Source organism: Convolutriloba macropyga, chromosome 6 (genome assembly GCF_964194025.1).
Source record: "Convolutriloba macropyga chromosome 6, txConMacr16.3, whole genome shotgun sequence".
NCBI classification, from domain to species: domain Eukaryota; kingdom Metazoa; phylum Xenacoelomorpha; order Acoela; family Convolutidae; genus Convolutriloba; species Convolutriloba macropyga.
Genome location: NC_134473.1, coordinates 47,037,523 through 47,057,977, shown reverse-complemented (window position 1 = coordinate 47,057,977; position 20,455 = coordinate 47,037,523). Strand labels below are relative to the sequence as shown.

The following is a 20,455-nucleotide window of genomic DNA, read 5'->3' as shown; positions in this document are numbered from 1 at the left end:
GGAATTCGAGACGCGTTATTGAACTAATAAAAGAGGCCTTGCTGAATAACTCAACGCAACTACCCAACATTCCATCGCATAATGCAGAATTGCTTTGAAGCCGAATTCTTTTAGTTACACCCCCTCACTATTCTACTTGAACTTAAATAGTATTTGAATGACATTCTGGAGATGTTTTCCTAAGAAGGCGTTTGATTAATTGGGTACATAGACATGAATTTGAAGCGCATAATTCGGTTGGGAGAGATTTCGGTTAAAGAGCAACTTTCAAGTCTACAATTACTTGCATGTATTTGTATATTTATAGTCCGCTAGTGAATCGTCAATATCACGACAAGTGAATGTTACAGTTGTATTACGTAACAGTCCAAAAGCCGAGAAGTATATGACCTCTAGATGGTCGCTAGATCTTGTCCTTCCGAGCATTTAAAGGCATTGACGCCAAAGCAGTCAGTCCGAATGATCTTGAACTGCTTAATCGCCTTCTGATTGGCTGGCGCGTTCTCTACTCGGCTTTCGTGTCGACCTTGAGTTTAAATACATGAACTTCGGACTTTGAGAAGGACTTTTCTCGTGCTACTAGTATTAAAGGTTACTTTACTGCTCTTGTAATTTGAATGCCCTTTAAATTTAACTTGAGTTATTTACAGAAAATCTGCGCTCAGTTGAATTGAATTTGTCTTGTAAACGGCTTCAATATAATTCCTGCTTTTGTTCCTACACTACAACAACGAGGATTCCCCAATTATTTCCCCCCATTTATTTATCCATTTATTCTCCGCATATTGTGTCATTTCAGCATACAATTTTTTCATATGGATGCAAAAAATCTTATTAATAGCTGAAGAATTGTGTGCTTTATCTGTTAAATCAGCTTCAGAAAGCAAATACAACAAAAATCGCGTTTGTTCGGGTATAAAACACGACAAAAGAATTAGACTGGCGACGGAGTATACAAAAATAAACCACAAAATACATTTAAAAATTGATAAGCAGCGCTGTTTTTGATTATTTGCTTACGCAATTTTGTGGCTGTTGAACTTCGCTAAAAGCCGACAAGCCGCAGATTGTTAGAGTTCATTTTTCCGAATTTGGTTGCAATTACCTTTTACAATACAAGCAAGCAAGCTATCTTCCTCCAATACTATAGCAGCGCATCCTTGTCTCAGTAATTCCCATGAAACTGCTAAGGACATTTATTCCCAAATCGTGCTAAGACAGGAGAAATTCTTTCCCGTATTCTTTCTTTCTCCTTTTTCCAACTCATTTGGTTCTAATTTTATTTTACCATTCTCTCTTGCTGTCGTATGTTTGCGTACTGAAAGAGAGAAAGAGAAAGAAACCTTCTTTTCTGGTTTATTTGGTGCAAATGAGAGAAGCTGACAAGGTTAGAAATTGTTTTTTTTTAATAATTTTACTATCAACTTACACTAAATTAACAGTTGTTTACACTAAATTAACAGTTGTTTACTAGCTAATAAATTCCAATAGCAACCTACGCAATTTACGCCCACTTAGATCGGCTGCTTTACTCAGTAATTAGTCATTTTTGCTCCTTCAAAGTTAACGGTAAGCGCCCTATTGTAATTTACACGGTAAACAGTTTGTTGGGGGTTAAAGGTCATTGTTAGTCAAGAAAATTTGTTAATATGGAATTTGTTTCTTCGGTTCCTGGCAAAATTTTGCATAATTTTTCCAATTTTAAGCATTTGTGGACTTTGTAGGTTTGAACATCACCCTTATATCGGTCACATCAGTACCGAAATTTCTGCGCTGCTTTTTGCGTTTGAACTTAATCAATTGAACTTGACCTCTGGTATGATAGCGAGACTGGAGGAATTTTCTTGGAGCAAACGCTAAATGGTGGAGCAAATACTAAACTAACGTGAGACCAATTAAAGTCAACCCCCCCCCCCCCCCCCCGCATCTGAGCTGCAAAAATTCTAAAATTGCGAACTACGAACCTGTTTTGAAAGCCTGTCTCAAGATATTGCGACATTTAGGAGTTTTATTAGCAATGTCTGTGTTGTGAATTTTTGGGGTGGGGGCGAAGTGAGGCCTTTGATGGGAATGGGGGAGGGGGTTGTTGGCTAGACACAATTTTGCCTCGTAGGTGTTGGCTAGACAGAAATCAGCCCACGTTACATGAGTCATGCATGCATTTAGTCTACTGTTATTGATTGAATCTACTGCAGTGATAGTCTCACATAAACTAGCAGAAATCGGGAGCGAGTGACTCTAATGACCTAAAAGTGACAGACAGGCTGGCTTTATCTATCTAGTGAGTGTCTGTTATCTGTCTGACTTAAGTAAGCTAAGAAAGTAGAATTCACTACAATTTTGGGCTGTAAATCCCTGTGTGCGTCACAGACTACAATTGAGGTCAACGGCCGAAAGAAGCACAAGATGAAATTACACATTACAAATTACAGAATATGGTTTCATATGGAAATAAATGTGTAAAATAATGCTTGTTTCTGGAAAGTATATCTTGATAAATATTGACCTCAACTCGAGCTGTTAAAAACCAGCACGACCTCTTTTTTTCTCAGTGTGTTCTCGTTAGCAAAAGGGGAAATTAGCATTTTGAGAATTGCTAAATTGGACTAAAATTACCATCTAATTTTTTGTCAGAACCACGTAGAAAGCTCTAAGAATTGTGAGTTACTATTAGCTGCTCTTTAAAATTAATTGCATTGATAAATTAACGAACCTCTGTGGGCTCATCATACAAGTAAATTTCAAATTGCGGTTCTAAGGGAAATTATTCACAATTCATTCTTCAACTTTAATAGCCTAGTGAGCCCTTGTAAATGTTAAAAATTAATTGTTTACCGTTGAGTAATAAAACCATTTTCTGGTCTTGGAAACATGAAAAAGTCAAGGTTTGCAGTTGTTTATTAACATTTGCGTGTTTGAGTGACTTTTGACATTTGTGAGATCATTGAAAGAAAAACGGCGTAAGCAAGCTAAGCGACGCTAGACTTACGAGGAGTGAATGACGTACGTCAATTTTTCCCATTTTCACAATACTTTTTTCTTAACTCAAGCTTTTGAGTATCTACTTTTGTCACTTTAAGTTTTGTAACTCTTGCAACAGGTGAGTGCAAATGATTTTCTTTGCCGCACTCAATTTTACAGGAGGAAGGTGAATGGAATACGAATGGGATTTCTGTTTTTCGAGGAAAGTTCGTAAAGATGCAATTGTTTTGGCGCCGTTTTTTCCTGTGGTGGTTCCTTTTTCTGCAGTTATTTTAACAATTGAAAAGCTGAAACAAGATAACGCTGAAACAAAACATGGAACTAAATTGGTTTTTTGGTCGAAGCACGAGATTTTGTCAAAATGTTCAAAAATTGGTTGGTTTTCGACGATTTCCTTTTCGTGGGATGTAACAATTATCTGATTAGTTGATCTGTTCTGTTTTTGCCCCTTCCTAGATCATTAGACTGTTTGCACCACTAATAATTTGCCTGCATTAGGGCTGGTCTTGCACCGAAAAAAACTTTCTTCTCAAAGATGCTTAATTTTAATCATAACAAAAATATCCTGATTAGTTGCTGAAATGGTTGGTAAATTTTACCTTCAAAAGTTCTACTCATCTTAAGTTCTGCTCACTTTCTAGCCATTGTTGGCATCGCTGACCTGATATTTGGATGCTTTTCCTCTGAATTCTTTTTCGAAAAGTAGTTTTTTACAGCAGAGGAGATTCTAGAAATTCCCTTTCTGTCCCTCTTTGGTTCAAAACTATCGCAAGTGTGTGATATGCTATTATGTTTCTTAATTGCGTGACAAATTGATTCTGAATCGCTCTTTAGGCAAAAATTAGATGTTTCTCTCTAAATCAGGAAAATTTTCTTTCCATTGCGTTGATTTTTCGTGCTAATATCGTTCAGAAAGTCGAGTTGAAATTCCCGAAAGTTTGCCCCGTGTACCGCAGTTTTTTCGTGAAAAAGTGAAGATTGGTTTCCATATAGGAGCTCAAAAGCAATGCTGAATAATTTTAATTGGGCTTGGGATGTAATTCACATCACATTGTATTTGAAGGTTGTTACTGTCGCTTATTCGACCTTGTGGGAATGAAAATGAACTATTTCTTCATTTTGTACTATTTGATGCTTAAAAATACGTGTTGCCATTTTTGTGGCTTTAAGAATTACGTAAAGCGCTTGTATGCATGTTTTTCAGCTTATGAGTCGGTGATGGTATTTTGTGTGGCCCTAATGTTATCTTTATCAAGTAATCTATCGATGTAATTTGGTTCAAAAAAGTCCATAAGTATAATTTGATTGGTGTGCTAATATAGTAACTTAAAGTGGGGGAAATGAAAAGACGTTACAGGAGCAGTTCTACTTGGACTCGCTTCCTCAAAAATAGATTAGATGAATTAGGCTCATGTATCTGCGTCTTTACTGAATTTCCTTCTCAAACGAGGAAATTTAATCAACTGAAGAAATAAAAGTTGGGAAATAGATAGCCGGGCAAAATTTGACTAGTCTTTATGGTCTGGTAAGTATTTTTTAACGAGCAGAGCTTGTTTTGTCATCATTATAAAACAAATGGAATAGCTAAATTTGAACCAAATTTGATGTCATTGCCGCTTTTTTTAACATGAACTATCAATAATTACAATTTGAAAATTCACGGTGACGATTCCTCAAGTATTTTTTCAAACTTTGGTATATTGTTTTTGCTAGACAAATTTTTCTATTGGCGGAAAAATTATTTGTCTAGACATTGTGATATTTCTGATTCGCGTCTAGTGGTTGAGTAATAATTGTTCAGTCGAATGAGCCGGTTTTTCGTTTTTGTAGTCTTTTTGCTCTTTGACTACAGTAATTTTAGTCTATCATTTTATGGTAACTTCAAAAAACACCCTCAAGAAAAGCGCTTGTAATTCAGGTAGATTTATTAGTTCTAGACTAAAGTCGCTACAAGTGACAGTCAGCTTTTTATAACCAATTAAAATTCGACGGTCTCAAGTTGATCAGTTAGTAATTGTTCATTTGTTCATAAAGCAGCTTTCTCTCGTTTTGTATGAACTGAAAAGGTAATTCGGCGGTTGGTCTGCAATTTATAGTCGCAGTAAAAATTTATTTTAAAGTAGTAACTGATATTAGATGCATTTTAAGTTAAGCTACTCTTGAATGCGAGCATACGATTGGTACAAAATTCTATTGGGAAAGATTCTTGTGTAGACTAAGTTAGCGTTTTTAGCAATTTTAATTTCATTTTTGTATTTCAAGTTTTAACAAGAAATTTTTACGAAGTTTAATGTTTCCACATTTTGAGCTTGGTTTCTGATTAATGTCGAAAAAGATATATAATTGTGAATAATATCAGATGTGCTATTTCTGTGAATTTCATGTTTATAAACGTTAAAAAACTGGAGGTTGAAGCATCACTGGAAATGGACATTTTCTGTTTTAGCCAATTGAAACCCCAACAACAATGTTGTGCACGATGTCCAGTCTGCCCCCTAAAAAAAGGAGATACAGTCCCCCGGAACTGCCGTCTCTTCCTCCCACTAAATTGAAGCCCCTCATATTTGAATCCTCGGACTTTATAGAATCCAAACCTCTTCAATTCGAACAAGTCGCCAAAGTCTCGGAAAGTAGCCTGGAGCAAAGTAGCCAGTACCCTCTATTGACGAAGACTCTAAAAAGACAATCTTGCCACTTTGGTAAACCGGGAGAAGCTTGCAAAGACGTAGTCTGTGCTCAGAACTGCCAGAAATACTTCAAAATAAGCAACAGCTCTGCTCTGAACTTGATGCGCAAATCTAATTCTGAGACAGTTAATGGTCTGACCAAGTTGACAGAGCAAGTCATGGATCAGTTGCATGAGGACAAAGATTCGATTGTGTGGACAAAGTCGAACTCTGCACCAAACCCACTGGCAAAGGAGTCCTCGGAAAGCCCATCAAAAGATATATTTGCGTCTAGGGCTTTAAAAACATCCTCGGCGTCCTCAACCAATCAGAGCAGTTTGCTGTATAACCTGTTGACGAGATCTAGTGTCAAAAATGCAAGTCAGAGGCAAAACACGAACCCTGGAACAAATCAAGTTTCAATGCTGGAAAAGTCGTTGGATTCGCCAGGAAGCTCTAATTCATGCAGTATTTCTTCTGTCGCTGAGATGGAAATATCCGACGGAAACGATTGTCCTGTTTGTTCATATCGAAGAAGCAGTGGAGAAAATTCGGATGATTTTGATGACGTAATTACTGGTGAAGTGTGTCAGGATTGCTGGAAGTTTTTCCATTGTATCAACATTGAGAAGGTGTCCAATTTGAGATGTGATTGTGGAAAAGGAGGGAAAGACAACGGGGATAGTTCACTCAGTTGTACGAAATGCAAGTACAATCGATGTCTGAAAGCTGGCATGCTTACCAAAGGTGAATTTACCTTAATTTCTTGAAACCTGTAATATTGTTAAAACTTATAGGTTCCAACGGACTGTTTAATGATTTGCATACAACTCTTAGCTAAACTATTTGTGCATCTTTTCCGTTTGTGCCCCCTCCACCCCGCCCCCAACTTGCACTCCCCAGACTCAACGTGGTTTACACCAGACTCATTTCACATAATGGTTTACTGTGCAATGGCATGTGCTCTGTAATAACTGGCGAAGCGAGGGGGAGGTTGAGTTAAACTTTTAGTACATTAAACAACGTAAATGTACAAATGTTAAAGAAAACCTTTTATTTTCAGAAATCCTGAAGACTACCACCAAGACTAAAACCTTCTATGCCGATCAAGCGTCCAAGTCTTTGCCCAACATACCAAAGATGTCGGTTTCAAGTAACAGTTCACCCTTCAAACCTGAGGTTTCTACATTGAAGAACCAGCTGACGAACTTACACAATCTGCAAAGTGTTCAGACAACCGCCCAACAACTTCAACTGGCAAACTTGTCACCTCAAATTCCCCTGAGTGTCATAATTAGTCACAATTCATCCATACCTGCGAGCCTAACTAGTAATAACTTAGTTAAACTCTCTACCCCAGTGGACGGCAACACAGCTTATGGTCAGGTTTTGATGCAAAGTGGATTATCTGCTGGAACCGGAATGGATAGAAAAATCAAAATTCCACCGCCACCGCTTATAAAAACAACAGAACTAGTTCCCGCTGAATTGGCAATTGAAAGGTCTTTGAACACAGACGGAAACGGGGGGCATTCGTTCACACAGAATGTCAAAGCGAGCCCCCCGAGCCAGCTACAAATGCTTCTCAGCAAACGCCCTTCGCCCACAGACAACATGGTACCAAGTTTAATATCTAACACTGCTAATAATAATCAAGTCGTTCATCTCGGCCAAAACCAATCAAGTAATCCTAACAACATTGCCAATATCAACCGCCATATAAGCCCGAGTAGCTTAAATGGATCTAAATCTAGGATGGGGTTCGCCGTACCTCAACCAGAAATAAGTGTACCAATTACTAGACCACCGCCTCCCACTTTAATCCAGGTCGCAAATCGAAATCAGAGTCGTGTACAGCCAGTTCCGACTGTAACAGTGCCGAATGCGTACGTCGAAGCCAACTCGGTAGTCGGTCAAAGATCGCACCATCAATTCATATCAACTCCACAGCATCAAATATCACGAGTTCCAAACGTTACAATGGGACGACCTGCAATTATAGTTTCAAGTGCTACATCGGCAAACTCAAGTTTAATGAACACCACTCAAGAACAAAGAATGACAACCCAACGCGAACAAATTAGCCCTGCTGAAAAAAGTGAGCAAGTGATCCCAGTTGGCAACCTCAAACCGATACGAGATATCAACTCAAAGCCAGAACCACGTGAACTATTTGACGTGATTCCGAACATGGACAAATTGTCGCTTATGGATTCCAAAATCCATCAAGTTTTGTTGAATTTATTAATCAATCCGGAGTCTGTGGACAAAGCAATGGCAGTGTTGGTAAATATCTTGCTGGATTGGGCCGCAGGGCTAAAGGGGGTAATACCAGAGTCAAAATTCATTACAATTTTTACCCAACAATGGTGCCCGCTGGTGCTTCTAACTCAGTTATATCACCACAAATTGAACTCGGAACGAGATATTGACACGAAAATCGAGTTCGTCAAACTGCAGATTCCTGGCAAAATTGACCTCGTGAAGAGATTCAACACATTGTTACGTCATTTGGTGTCAGTGCAGTCGCGACTTCATGCTTTGAACCTGTCGGCTGAGTTTTATGCTGCTATGAAAGTCCTGCTACTGCTCAACCCTCAAAAAGGTAAAGACATTCTAATTTGACCTACTTCAATAAACTTTCCTCGAATACTTTTACTGGATAAGTACTTGTCTAAATGCCGGTTATTCTAACTTGGAAAGTATATGGATAGCTTAGAATGGCAGTTTAAGTAATCACAAACTGTGAATTATTTTTGAGTAGCTGGAAAACTGTCTATTGCCATCATAGTTTTTATCACCAAAATACTATAAATGTTTGTTTATTTGTTCAGACAATGACGTCAACATGCTTCAAATTTGCCAGAGACTTCTGGAAAGATTTCCCAGTTCGCAGATGGTGGCTGTAATGAAAATAATCGAAGAACTCGAACACTCCGCTTGCAATATTCTTCAACTTCACACCATGGATACATCTTTATTTCTTCACATGTTTCTTCTCCCTTCTAATTCATTCAGACAGTTTTTGGCAATGAAATATCAAAACTGAAGACGTATTTCACGAATAATTTTGCTTAAATTTCTCAATTTGGAGCTGAAAACAAATTGCAATCAAGTAAACCTGTTGAATAAACTCACAATTTGAAAATTATTCAGACTTAAATGAACTCAAACTTACAAAACTTTCACCGGAGCTGAGCTTCATACCTTTAAAACTTAAGTAACTATCACTAAAGTTGGCTATTGTCCACAAGGCTTTGAAAGTCAATGATTAAATATTGCCACTTAAAACTTCCCTTTATCAAAAAAATGTTAGAGCTCTAATGTAGTTAATATATCCAATTGTTTAGATTAATTATGTTGAATTAATTCTAGCCATTGATTTATTGGTTTATTTAGTCCTATTTTTAATCCGTGTTTTAACTGTATAAAATATGAAGAAAATTTCATCCAATAATTTTTCCACATCAGAGACTGAAAGACCACTTCAAGCAGAGCTAATATTGAGTTTTCAATAAGAACTATTAACTGTACTCGATTGTTTGCATTTAGCGCATTTGCGATGTCAGGAGTAAATTAACTTGCAAATTATACGATTGAATCTTGCCAAAATTTAGATCGGAATTTGAAGTATAAAATTTGAGAAGCTCGCAAAATGAGCGAGCTTAATTAAAGATCTTAGAAATGATTTCTCGAAAATGCGAGAACAATTGAACATGACAACGTGCGTTAAATAGTTTTTCAATCACTGTGAACTCCTAAAGTGTACTACTAAAGTTCTAAGCATGCAGTTCTTGGTTCAATGATCAATGTGATCGGGAGGTCTTTGAACATGCTTAAACGAAAAGCACAGCTTAACGTGAGGAAAAGAACCCCCAATTGCCAGTCATTGTTAGCTGTTTGTATTTTCGTTTGCTTGCACTCAACAAAAATTTAAATCAGATTGTGGTTTTCGAAGATTTATATACTGAACGGAGGACACATTTCTAGCCATTTGTCGTGCAACAATCAAGTCAGAAGTGAAACTTGAAAAAACATTGACTTTTGTCCTTATCGCAACCAAAACGAGTTGGTTGTTCCCGCAACTTAAAACTGAAAAAAACTTAACAAACTGTCTAGAACAATGTAATTGAATCCTTATCTACATTCTCTTACATTTTATGGTTTACCCCTCGTTCAAAGAACAAAAACCTTCTTTCCCCAAAACAATTTTGAGGACAAAAGTCTCCCCTGTTACCGGCAAATAGTTTCTTTGTTCCAAAACTTGTGCGACGCACTGAAGAGAGCATCAGCGGTCAGTGCAACCATCAAGTGCCGAGCACAGTAAACGGAACCAGAAAGCTGGCAGCCGGTCAAGACAAAGAAAAGACACAGAAAAGACACAAAAAAAAGACAAGCAATTTTTTCAGCGACGAAGCCAAGTTTGGGTTACAAACGTCACCCCGACGAGAGGATCAAGTTTTTTTACTGGTTTCAGACGTCACCAGCAGAAGTCCGCCCGAGGTCTCAGACGTTACCTCTGATGTCCTGTTCCCCGGTTAGAGCCATCCAAAATCTCTACTTTTTTTTCGACAAAAAGCCTCCAAAAAATTGATATTTGTCCCCCAAAAAAGCTTATTTGTTACTGTAACACCTCGATTCAAAAACCTTGACTAGTTTCATTATTTTCAAAGCGAGTTAAGGCAATTTTCTCATTTTTAAAGAAAAATCTGCGAAAAAAAACACAAAAATCAGGGAAATGTTCCTTAAATCAGAAAATTCAAAAAACACAATTTAGTTTTCTGACTACATATCCGTTTCAATTGCGGAAAAAACTAATAAACCACTCTTTTGAATTGGTTTGTAATCAAACAGAAAGCTGTTTGCATCGATATATCCAATAAGTATCATATAAATAGGAAATGTCGGAGAAAACTTTTTGAATTCAGAATATTTAAAAAACACAATTTAGTTTTCTGACTACCTTTCTGTTTCAATTGCGGAAAAACTATTAAACCACTCTTTTGAATTGGTTTGTAATCAAACAGAAAGCTATTTGCATCGATATATCCAATAAGTATCATATAAATAAGAAATGTCGGAGAAAATTTTTTGAATTCAGAAAATTCAAAAAACACAATTTAGTTTTCTGACTACCTATCTGTTTCAATTGCGAAAAAACTACTAAAACACTCTTCTGAATTGGTTTTCCATCAAACAAAAAGCCACTTCGATCGATATATCACACCAGCATCATATCAATAAGAAATGCCAGAAAAAAAATTTTGAATTCAGAAATTCAAAAAACACAATTCAGTTTTTTAACTACATATCTGTTTCAATTGGGGAAAAAACTATTAAACCACTCTTTTGAATTGATGTGTAATCAAACAGAAAGCTATTTGCATCGATATATCCAATCAGTATCATATAAATAAGAAATGTCGGAGAAAATTTTTTGAATTCAGAAAATTCAAAAAACACAATTTAGTTTTCTGATTACATATCCGTTTCAATTGCGGAAAAAACTATTAAACCACTCTTTTGAATTGGTTTGTAATCAAACAGAAAGCTATTTGCATCGATATATCCAATCAGTATCATATAAATAAGAAATGTCGGAGAAAATTTTTTGAATTCAGAAAATTCAAAAAACACAATTTAGTTTTCTGATTACATATCCGTTTCAATTGCGGAAAAAACTATTAAACCACTCTTTTGAATTGGTTTGTAATCAAACAGAGAGCTATTTGCATCGATATATCCAATAAGTATCATAAAAATAAGAAATGTCGGAGAAAATTTTTTGAATTCAGAAAATTCAAAAAACACAATTTAGTTTTCTGACTACCTATCCATTTCAATTGCGAAAAAAACTATTAAAACACTCTTCTGAATTGGTTTTCAATCAAACAAAAAGCCACTTCGATCGATATATCACACCAGCATCATATCAATAAGAAATGTCAGAAAAAATTTTTTGAATTCAGAAAATTCAAAAAACACAATTTAGTTTTCTGACTACATATCCGTTTGAATTGCGGAAAAAACTATTAAACCACTCTTCTGAATTGCATTTCGATCAAACAAAAAGCCACTTTGATCGATATATCACATCAGCATCATATCAATAAAAAATGTTAGAAAAAATTTTTTGATTTCAGAAAATTCAAAAAACACAATTTAGTTTTCTCAATCCATATCCGTTTCAATTGCGGAATAAACCAATAAAACACTCTCTTGAAATAGTTTGCAGTCAAAACGGAAAGCCATTTCCATAGATTTATCCATTCAGTATCATATAAATGAGAAATGTCAGAAAAAATTTTTTGAATTCAGAAAATTCAAAAACACAAGTTAGTTTTCTGACGACATATTCGTTTGAATTCCCAAATAAACCACTAAACAAACCCCTAAAACAAGTCATTGTCAGTCAGTTTGATAGTTTCAACTGTATAGGGAAGTAAATAGAAAGCCCTTAGGCGCCACACCAAATATCAAAACTTTCATTTGACGAAAATAAATACCATTTTAATTTTTTTTTGGAAAAAACGTCCAAACTTGTTTTTTTGCAGAAGTCCTCGGTCTCAGACGTTGCCGTCTCTGAAGTCCCTTTATCCCTATTGGTTTCAGACGTTACCATTAGCAGAAGAGGAGTTTTCGACGAAAATTGGTTCCAGTAGTCACCAGAAAATTTTATATTTTTTTCCTACTCTGAGTTATTTTGAAAGGCAGATCTCGGACGATATCTGTCGGAGAGAGCTTTGAAAGTTTAGTAGAGTCAATGCATATTAAAGATAACGAAGAAAGAGTGAAAAACAACAGATAAAGTCACACAGTTTTAAAGAAAACGAAAAAGTTTTTGCGAAACCCGAAAAAAGTCAATACACCAAAGAGTTCCAAAGATATCCACAATATGACTCGTCTCTGCAATTTTCTAGCATTCAGTAGCCCCTCTGTAACTCTTGTTGCCTAAACGTATCGTATTTTTCAAATTTCTTATCTTTAGCCGTCACAACAACAATAAACTCCTAGAAAAAGAACAGGTTTCAAAGTTATAAATTCGCAAAAAAATGTGAGAGTATTTTTTTAATCATAGTGCTCGGTTAGGGTTAGGGAGCTAAGGAAAAATTTTTTGGGTAGCTCTATAAGCTTTCTGTTTGGTAACTTATTCGTATTTGAGAGAAACAGACGAGCTTATTGAAGTTTTCAAGAAAAAGGAGTTTAATGTAACAATTATTTGAGTTCTTGTCTAGTATTGGTTCAACGACATAATTGTAGCAAAGCACAGTTTTCCTATCAACCACAGTAGCCACACACACTAGTTCAAACAGTTAAAGTCAGCTATTTAAACGAAACTTGTGTAAATTCAAGAAAAAACAAGCAATTATTTAGGTCTGTTGAACGCGCAAACGTTGAACGGTAAAACGCGCAAACGTTCGGAAAAGCTTTTAGGTTTTTAGCGCAAAAGGCTAGATTTAGCACACAAAACATATTCTAGGACATAATTTTTTGAGAAACGTTGCGTCGCTGGTCTTTTCAACAAGAAAAAACTGGGATCATTAGCATTCAAACCTTAGACAACCTTTTTTCAAATCAAAAATTTGCGTCGCTCCGGTTCTCAAAGCCGTTCTTCACCTTCAGTAACGAGCTGCTTCACCAACAGCTTCAACAGTCAGCTTCAACAAAACAACAGCCACCAAGATGTCGAAGCAGAACAGCGCTGAATGTCAGTTTGCCATCAATATGTTCAAAGCGACAGAAATGTCAATGAAGAAACTGCTCGATCTCCTTGAGAAAACTGTGGAGCAGAAAAGGAGTTTCCGATCATTGTCTTTGATGATCAACAAGATCAAAGGCCAGGAAGCGGAGCTCAGGAGACTCTCAGAGGAAGTGATGAGACAGCAGCCACATCAAAGCAATGCATCATCAATATTGAATAGGCAAACGACATTAATAACTCGACTCAATGAATTGGAACTGCAAGTCGATCTCTTGGACGATGATGGCCAGCTCAGTCAGTCTTCCAGTCTCATTAGAGGTGATGTCAGCATGATCTCCAGCAGAAGAAATTTGTCTCAGCAATCAACACCTGTGCCCAGTGACGACAAGGAACGAATCCAGCATCAGCGCGATATAGAAGAAAAGCAGACCAGCAGTAACTTCGTCAATCAGCCGCCCCCAACACCACCACGGCCAAGACAACCATCATTGTTTCTACAAACATCTAGTGAACCAGGACTTCAAATTCAACATGTGCTTGAAGCCCACCAAAGAAATCCTAAAAGGGAAGTTCATGAAAGTCTTCTAAAATCGAAAAATAACTTTGAAAACCAAATAAATGCTCCCAATCCTTTTCCCTACTTTGACAAAGATACCAGCCAGGAATTCACATCTCCAACAAGATTAGGGAAACTCGAAATTGCCTCCACTCTGAAAAATAGACAGGTCAACGAAATTGAAACAGCTCAAATCAATTTGAGTGACAATTTTAACATGTCGCAGAACCTTTTGCCTCCAATCCAAAATTTGAAATTTTCAAGCAATCACTCACTTTTAAACCCCTTCAATTTGGCTGATCCAACTATCCAATTACATGCAGATGGTCTATTTGCCCAAAACTCGGCATTGGAGGAAACCTTTAATTTAAACTTGCCAAAGCAAAGAGACAATCAGGATTCATTTGCCAACAGAAATCCTCAATATCATAATTTTCCCAATCTGCAACAAAATTTTGGACCTTCTCAAGTTCACATAGGAACAAATGGATACCCCGATAGTCAACTATTGAACTATGATCGGTAAAAGCTCCCCTGCTTACCCACAGTGGCAAACAGAACCTCACATCTTCCAAGTAAAACTGATAAAATAGTCTTAGAAAACGGTTGCCTACAATCCAATCATTGTATTAATCCTATAACTGGGGTACACTCCACAAGTGTCCCACCAATTTCCATGCAACTCATGGAACAACCGCATCAAAATACCGTCTTAAATCCTGCAGCTCCTAATTTTCAGCCAAACCAGGTAGCTTCAGAATCAAACGTAATTGCAGCTCCTCTGCAATTTCCACAACCTGTGAACAGTCAACACGGCCTCGTCAGCACAGGCTTCTCAAATAATCAAAATATGGCACAGCCCAGTCAGTTGTGTAACAAACAGTTTATTCCTGGCTCTCAACTTCAATCGAACCTTCAGGCCCCAGTAACTTCCACGATCCATGGCCCAATGTGCATTAATCAACAGCTAAATCCTGTTGGACAAAATCAGTTCAGCCAGCCTCTAATCAACCAGAGTTTAATACCCACTGTCAATCAACATATTAGCTCAGTACACTAGAACACTAATGTAACACAGGAAAGAGGAAATAATGATTTCAAACATTCAATCAAATTGCCACCTCTGAAACTTCAGAATTTCAATGGTAACCCTATCCACTTTCACGAGTGGATCAATAACTTCAACACAATGATTCACAATAACACTTCCATTACAGACACGCATCGTATAACCTACTTGCAGAATTCTGTAAGTGGGAAAGCAAAGGACTTGATTCATGCTTACTGCTGCGATCCATCTTATTATCAGACAGCACTGAATGAACTAATCCGACATTTCGGTGATCGTACTGTAGTTGTTATTGCGTTCATAAACCAGCTCGAAAACTGGCAAATGAAATTCCAAAACAAGCAAAGCTTCATTGCCTTTTCCTCATTTTTGAAAAGACTTGTGCAAGCCTTCCAATACCTTGGCTTTACAGCAGACCTCCAGTCTACAACACTCATTAAGAAAGTCAAAGAGAAAACACTACATCATTTGGTTCTCAAATGGACAGAACATTGTCTTACCGATCTCAGCTCAGACCCGACTCTCGTGGATTTTCAAAAATGGTTAGAGCTCCAAGCTCAAATCTACGACAAAGTGAGTCGGGAAAGCAATCAAAGAACCATCAGTTCTCAAGCCTCAAAGTTTGTCAACTCGAACAACCTGCAAACCAAGCCAAACAATAGCAACCTTGCAGTTTCAGTCAACAACGCATCAGCGGAAAACAGTAGAAAACATTGGAACTTTGCGCCTCAGCAAAAACAACCGTCCACTTCACAAAAGGTTCCGAATAAAGCTTTTAACACAAAACGATCTTGTGAGAAGTGCAAACAAGAACACAACTTTTCCACATGCCCTGAGTACCAATTGTGCTCATCAAGTGATCAATACAACCTTGTTAGCCGAAACAATTTGTGTACAAATTGCTTGAGCAACAAACACCACAAACAATCGTGCCCATCGCCAAAACGATGTCAGGTTTGCAGTGGATTCCACCACACAACCCGTCATGATCCCGCCAAGCAAATCAAATGCCCTACAGCAGCTTTTTCTACTGAAGTTTTTTCTGGTAACAATCCAACAGCTTCGTCTAGTAGCAAAGCTTCAAGTCAAACTCCAAATACATCTTCTCAACAGAAAAGTCAAACAAACAAAGCCCCCAACAGCCGTTATGGCCAAACTTTCAACAACCAAAGCCAGCAAAACGTGCAACGACGTAATTTAAACGGCAATGCAATTAACCAATCGTTCAGCATTAACCAATGCTCAGAAACACCGAAGAATTGGTATGAGCAATTGCAGCTTATTGCTGTTTCATTCCTCAAGAGGAATAAAGCATTCGATACCTACGCCCTCATAGATCCCGGTAGCCAATTCAGCTTTGTATTGGACGCCATAGCTGAATTTCTTGAGCTTCCCTGTGAAACTCAACAGTCCGTACCACTACAATTTCTCAATACAGAGAACAGCATGTCCCTCTCAAAAATTGTTGAGCCAGTCACAATAACTCCATATAAGTCAACTGAAATATCGTTTGAACTCTCTCGAACGTTCAGCACCCCGTCCCTGAACGTCGCAGCTGCAAAAATTTTTGAACTTAATCCAATTTGTGATGCCTTCAACAGTTTGCGCCACATACATTTCCCAAATATTGCCGATGGCAAAATCGGCGCCCTCCTCGGTGTTAATGCATTCGCATTCACCTACCCTACACATGTTATACCTGGCAATCAAAATCAACCGTTTGGTGTGAAAACTAAACTTGGTTGGACCCTCGCCGGTGAATATGAGAACCGTATCTCAGCAACCACTCAGCAGCCCGCAAGTCAGCAGAAGAAGAAATTTATTTTCCATGTGTCAAGAAACAGAACAGATGAACCCGGACTTGACGAACTTGTTCAACAGTTCTGGAGTATTGAAGCAGATGACATTCAGAAGGACCGTGAACAAGTTTACACAAAACAAGAAGAACAGTTTCTTGAAATTTTGAAGAACTCTATCAATCACAATGGTGAGAGATATGAAATCAAACTGCCCTGGAAATCAGAAATAAAGTTGGAAAACAACTTCTATTCTGCACTGAACCAAGTCAAAAGCCTCAACACACGCCTTCAGCGTAAACCTTTGTTGCAAGAAAAATACAATAAGACTCTCATGACAGACCTTGAGAAAAACTATGTCAAACCGGTGGAAATGCAAGATCCTCAACCAGACAGAATTTGGTACCTGCCACACCATCCTGTAGAAAATATCAACAAGTCAGGAAAAGTCCACCTAGTTGCAAATGCCGCTTCAAAATTCCGCGGCCAATCGTTTAATTCAAACCTTCTCACAGGACCCGATCTCCTTAATAACCTTTTAGGTGTCCTGATGAGATTTCGAGAACATCCCGTTGCAGTCCTTGCGGACATCGAAGGCATGTTTATGCAAATCGCCATCCATCAGATTGATCAATCTGCTCTTCGATTTCTCTGGTTAGCAGACAATCAGATACAACAATACCAATTCACCAGACTCATCTTTGGAGCAAATTGCTTGCCTTCTTAACGTTCTTAACCATTATGCCAAAGAGAACATTCAACATTTCCCAGAGGCCCTCAAAGCCGTCAGAAAGCACTTTTACATGGATGACTACATCCAATCACATGCAACAGAAAAGGACGCTTGTAAGGCAGTTCTTGAGACAAAACATTGTCTAAAAACAGGTGGGTTTTGACTCACAAAATTTGTTTCAAACAGCTCTATAGTCCTAAACCAAATCCCTCCAGATGACAAAGACAACCAGACAGATATTGTTCGAGTTCTTGGTGTTAAATGGAATCTTGAGAAAGACTGTTTTCTTATGAAACCTCTCGCTGATTTCCCAAAAGATGCCTTAGCGTACACTCAACGTAAGATCTTTAGTCTTGTCTCCTCGATCTTCGACCCAATTGGGATAATGTGGCCATCAACGATCCGTTTCAAAATAGTTCTTCAAGAACTGTGGAAACTTGGGAAAAAAAGGGATGAACAAATCGCCCCTAAAGTAATTAAACCACTTCGAAAGAAATAGGACTTATACTTTTCTTCACCAGAAGTGACATTGAACAGAACTCTCAATAAGAGTTGCCATTCACCAGAAAGTGAAAATGAAATCCATGTATTTGTCGACGCCTCATTTGTAGCAGTTGCAGCCGTTGCATACTTGAAAACAGTTCCTAACTTAGCCACTGATGTTGAAACTTGTTACTTAATAGGCAAATGCAAAGTTGCTCCAATTAAACAAATCAGCATACCCAAATTAGAGTTGGAAGCCGCAGTCATCGGAGTGCGCATCCTTTCAACCATCATGAAAGAGTCATCGTTTCACATTACTCGTTCTACACTCTGGACAGATAGTCAAGTAGTACTTGACTGGTTATCCACAACCAAGAAACAACCTGTTTTTGTTGCGAATCGCCTCAAAGAAATCCTTGCATCAACTGATACTTACCAATGGAAACACGTTACCACCAAAGAAAATCCAGCTGACCACGGGACCCGTGGTCTCAATCCAGACGATATACAAGCCAAGTGGCTAACAGCGCCAGCATTTCTTTCCACAAGACAGCTCAGTGCTCCTGAAAACTCTCCAAAGCATGTGTTAGCAACGCATGAAAATTCACGCAATTTAGCGGAGCAAATAATCGAACCGACACGGTTCTCAACTTGCAACAAGTTGCTCCTGACTTTAGCAACAGTCTTCAATTTGGTCTTTCGGATTAGAAAACAAAGGCCTAAAGATCAGCAGTATATAACAGAAGACGTCATTCTTGCAAGAAATCGGCTGATCAAAATGTCGCAGCACAATTTCTTCTTCTCAACAATCCAAGCCCTGAAACGTGGTTCCAGGATAGATTCAAAGAGCAAAATCCGTTCACTCAACCCAATGTTGGACAACAAAGAAATGCTTCGGTCATGCGGAAGACTGCAATTTGCGCCAGATAACCTCGAAGTCGAGAAATTTCCGATTATACTGCACGCAAAAGACAAGATAGCGAGACTCTAGATAGAGCATGCACACAACATTTGCGTTCATCAAGGAACAGAGCCAGTGAAAGCTTTTGTGCAGCAAAGATACCACATCATTGGCCTCAGGAAAACACTTTTGAGTATAAAGTACCGATGTTTTCTCTGCAGACGATTTGCCGCTCAAAACATTCAACCTGTCATGGCTCCCCTTCCTGCCTGCCGGTTTCCGACAGACTCTACTCAGTATCCTTTCGCGAACAGCGGAGTCGACTTTTTTGGGACCCTTTTATATAGAAGATGCCAAAGGACAGATTGAAAAACACTACGGCCTCATCTTCACTTGCCTGGTTACTAGGTGTGTCCATCTAGAAGCTTGTCCCGATCTCGACACTGACACTTTTCTAAACGCTTATCGACGTTTTGTAAGCCGCAGATGTCAGCCAACAACAATGCTCAGTGACAATGGCAAGACATTTATTGGTGCATCTGAGGAACTAAAAAGATCTGTGAAACGTCTCGACAACGACAAAATCTACAAAGCAATGGCAGCAACGAACACAACCTGGAAGTTCAATCCTCCCTAAGGACCTCATTTTGGCGGTATTTGGGAGCGCTTGGTCCAGACTGCGAAACGCACTCTATTGATCATTCTAGGCTCCAGAAGATTGTTGCTTGACGTGTTCAGGACAATTTTGGTCGAGACCGAGGCTATATTGAATTCCAGACCACTAACGATTGTCGCTGACCTTCCGGAAAATGAAATGCCTCTCACGCCAAACCATTTTCTGATCAACAGACCGTTCAATTTTCTCCCACCAGGAAAGTTGGACAGCCAAGAACCCGCCAGTTTCAAGTCTTGGAAGAATGTGCAGCAAATGGTCAACCATTTCTGGAAACGACTCGTCAAAGAGTATCTTCCGACACTATTAAAGAGGTCTAAATGGAGCGATAGTGGCCAAACACCACTGAGAGTCAACGACATTGTTTGGATTCTGAAAGATATGACTCCACGTGGAATTTGGCCCCTTGGACGTGTTCTCGAGGTCTACCCTGGACGAGATGGACTACACCGTGTGGTGAAGGTGAAAACGGCTTACGGCACGTACGTTTGCCCGGTCTCCGCGCTCGCACGCGTTTTGGCTGATTAGCCCATTTTTTCTTGACCTCTTTCCGAAACGGTTTTCTAGGCAACTTGAGTTACACCCTCTATGACGATCTGGTCAACAGTCTGTGATGAGTTAGTTGGCCTCCTCTTTCCCCTGGAGCATGTCGTGCAACAATCAGGTCAGAAGTGAAACTTGAAAAAACATTGACTTTTGTCCTTATCGCAACCAAAACGAGTTGGTTGTTCCCGCAACTTAAAACTGAAAAAAAACTTAACAAACTGTCTAGAACAATGTAATTGAATCCTTATCTACATTCTCTCACACCATTTAACATTCGCCATTTTCTAGCCATTTAACTTTTTTTGTTCATTCTAATTCTTTAATTTGCCAAATTAAACTCGAAAAAGA

At 38.3% G+C, this 20,455-nt stretch overlaps 1 protein-coding gene across 2 annotated transcripts; it reads left to right on the top strand.

Moving 5' to 3' along the window:
• The first annotated feature begins 551 nt into the window (after positions 1-551).
• On the top strand, positions 552-9,105 carry LOC142341711 (uncharacterized). 2 transcript variants are annotated; one of them, XM_075392870.1, is made up of 4 exons: positions 552-1,387; positions 5,429-6,395; positions 6,712-8,253; positions 8,483-9,105. In XM_075392870.1, the coding sequence occupies exons 1-4, from the start codon at positions 1,370-1,372 to the stop codon at positions 8,695-8,697; spliced, it is 2,742 nt and encodes a 913-aa protein (XP_075248985.1). In that variant the 5' UTR covers positions 552-1,369; the 3' UTR covers positions 8,698-9,105. The 2 variants fall into 2 exon arrangements, with proteins under 2 accessions (XP_075248985.1, XP_075248986.1); XM_075392871.1 differs by lacking the exon at positions 552-1,387 and adding an exon at positions 1,453-1,569.
• Positions 9,106-20,455: the final 11,350 nt, after the last annotated feature.

Excerpts from the sequence above, each read along its gene's own strand:
- LOC142341711 (XM_075392870.1), top strand. Across the intron at positions 6,396-6,711 it reads AGCTGGCATGCTTACCAAAG|AAATCCTGAAGACTACCACC; the intron begins GTGAATTTACCT and ends TTTTATTTTCAG. Across the intron at positions 8,254-8,482 it reads ACTGCTCAACCCTCAAAAAG|ACAATGACGTCAACATGCTT; the intron begins GTAAAGACATTC and ends TTATTTGTTCAG.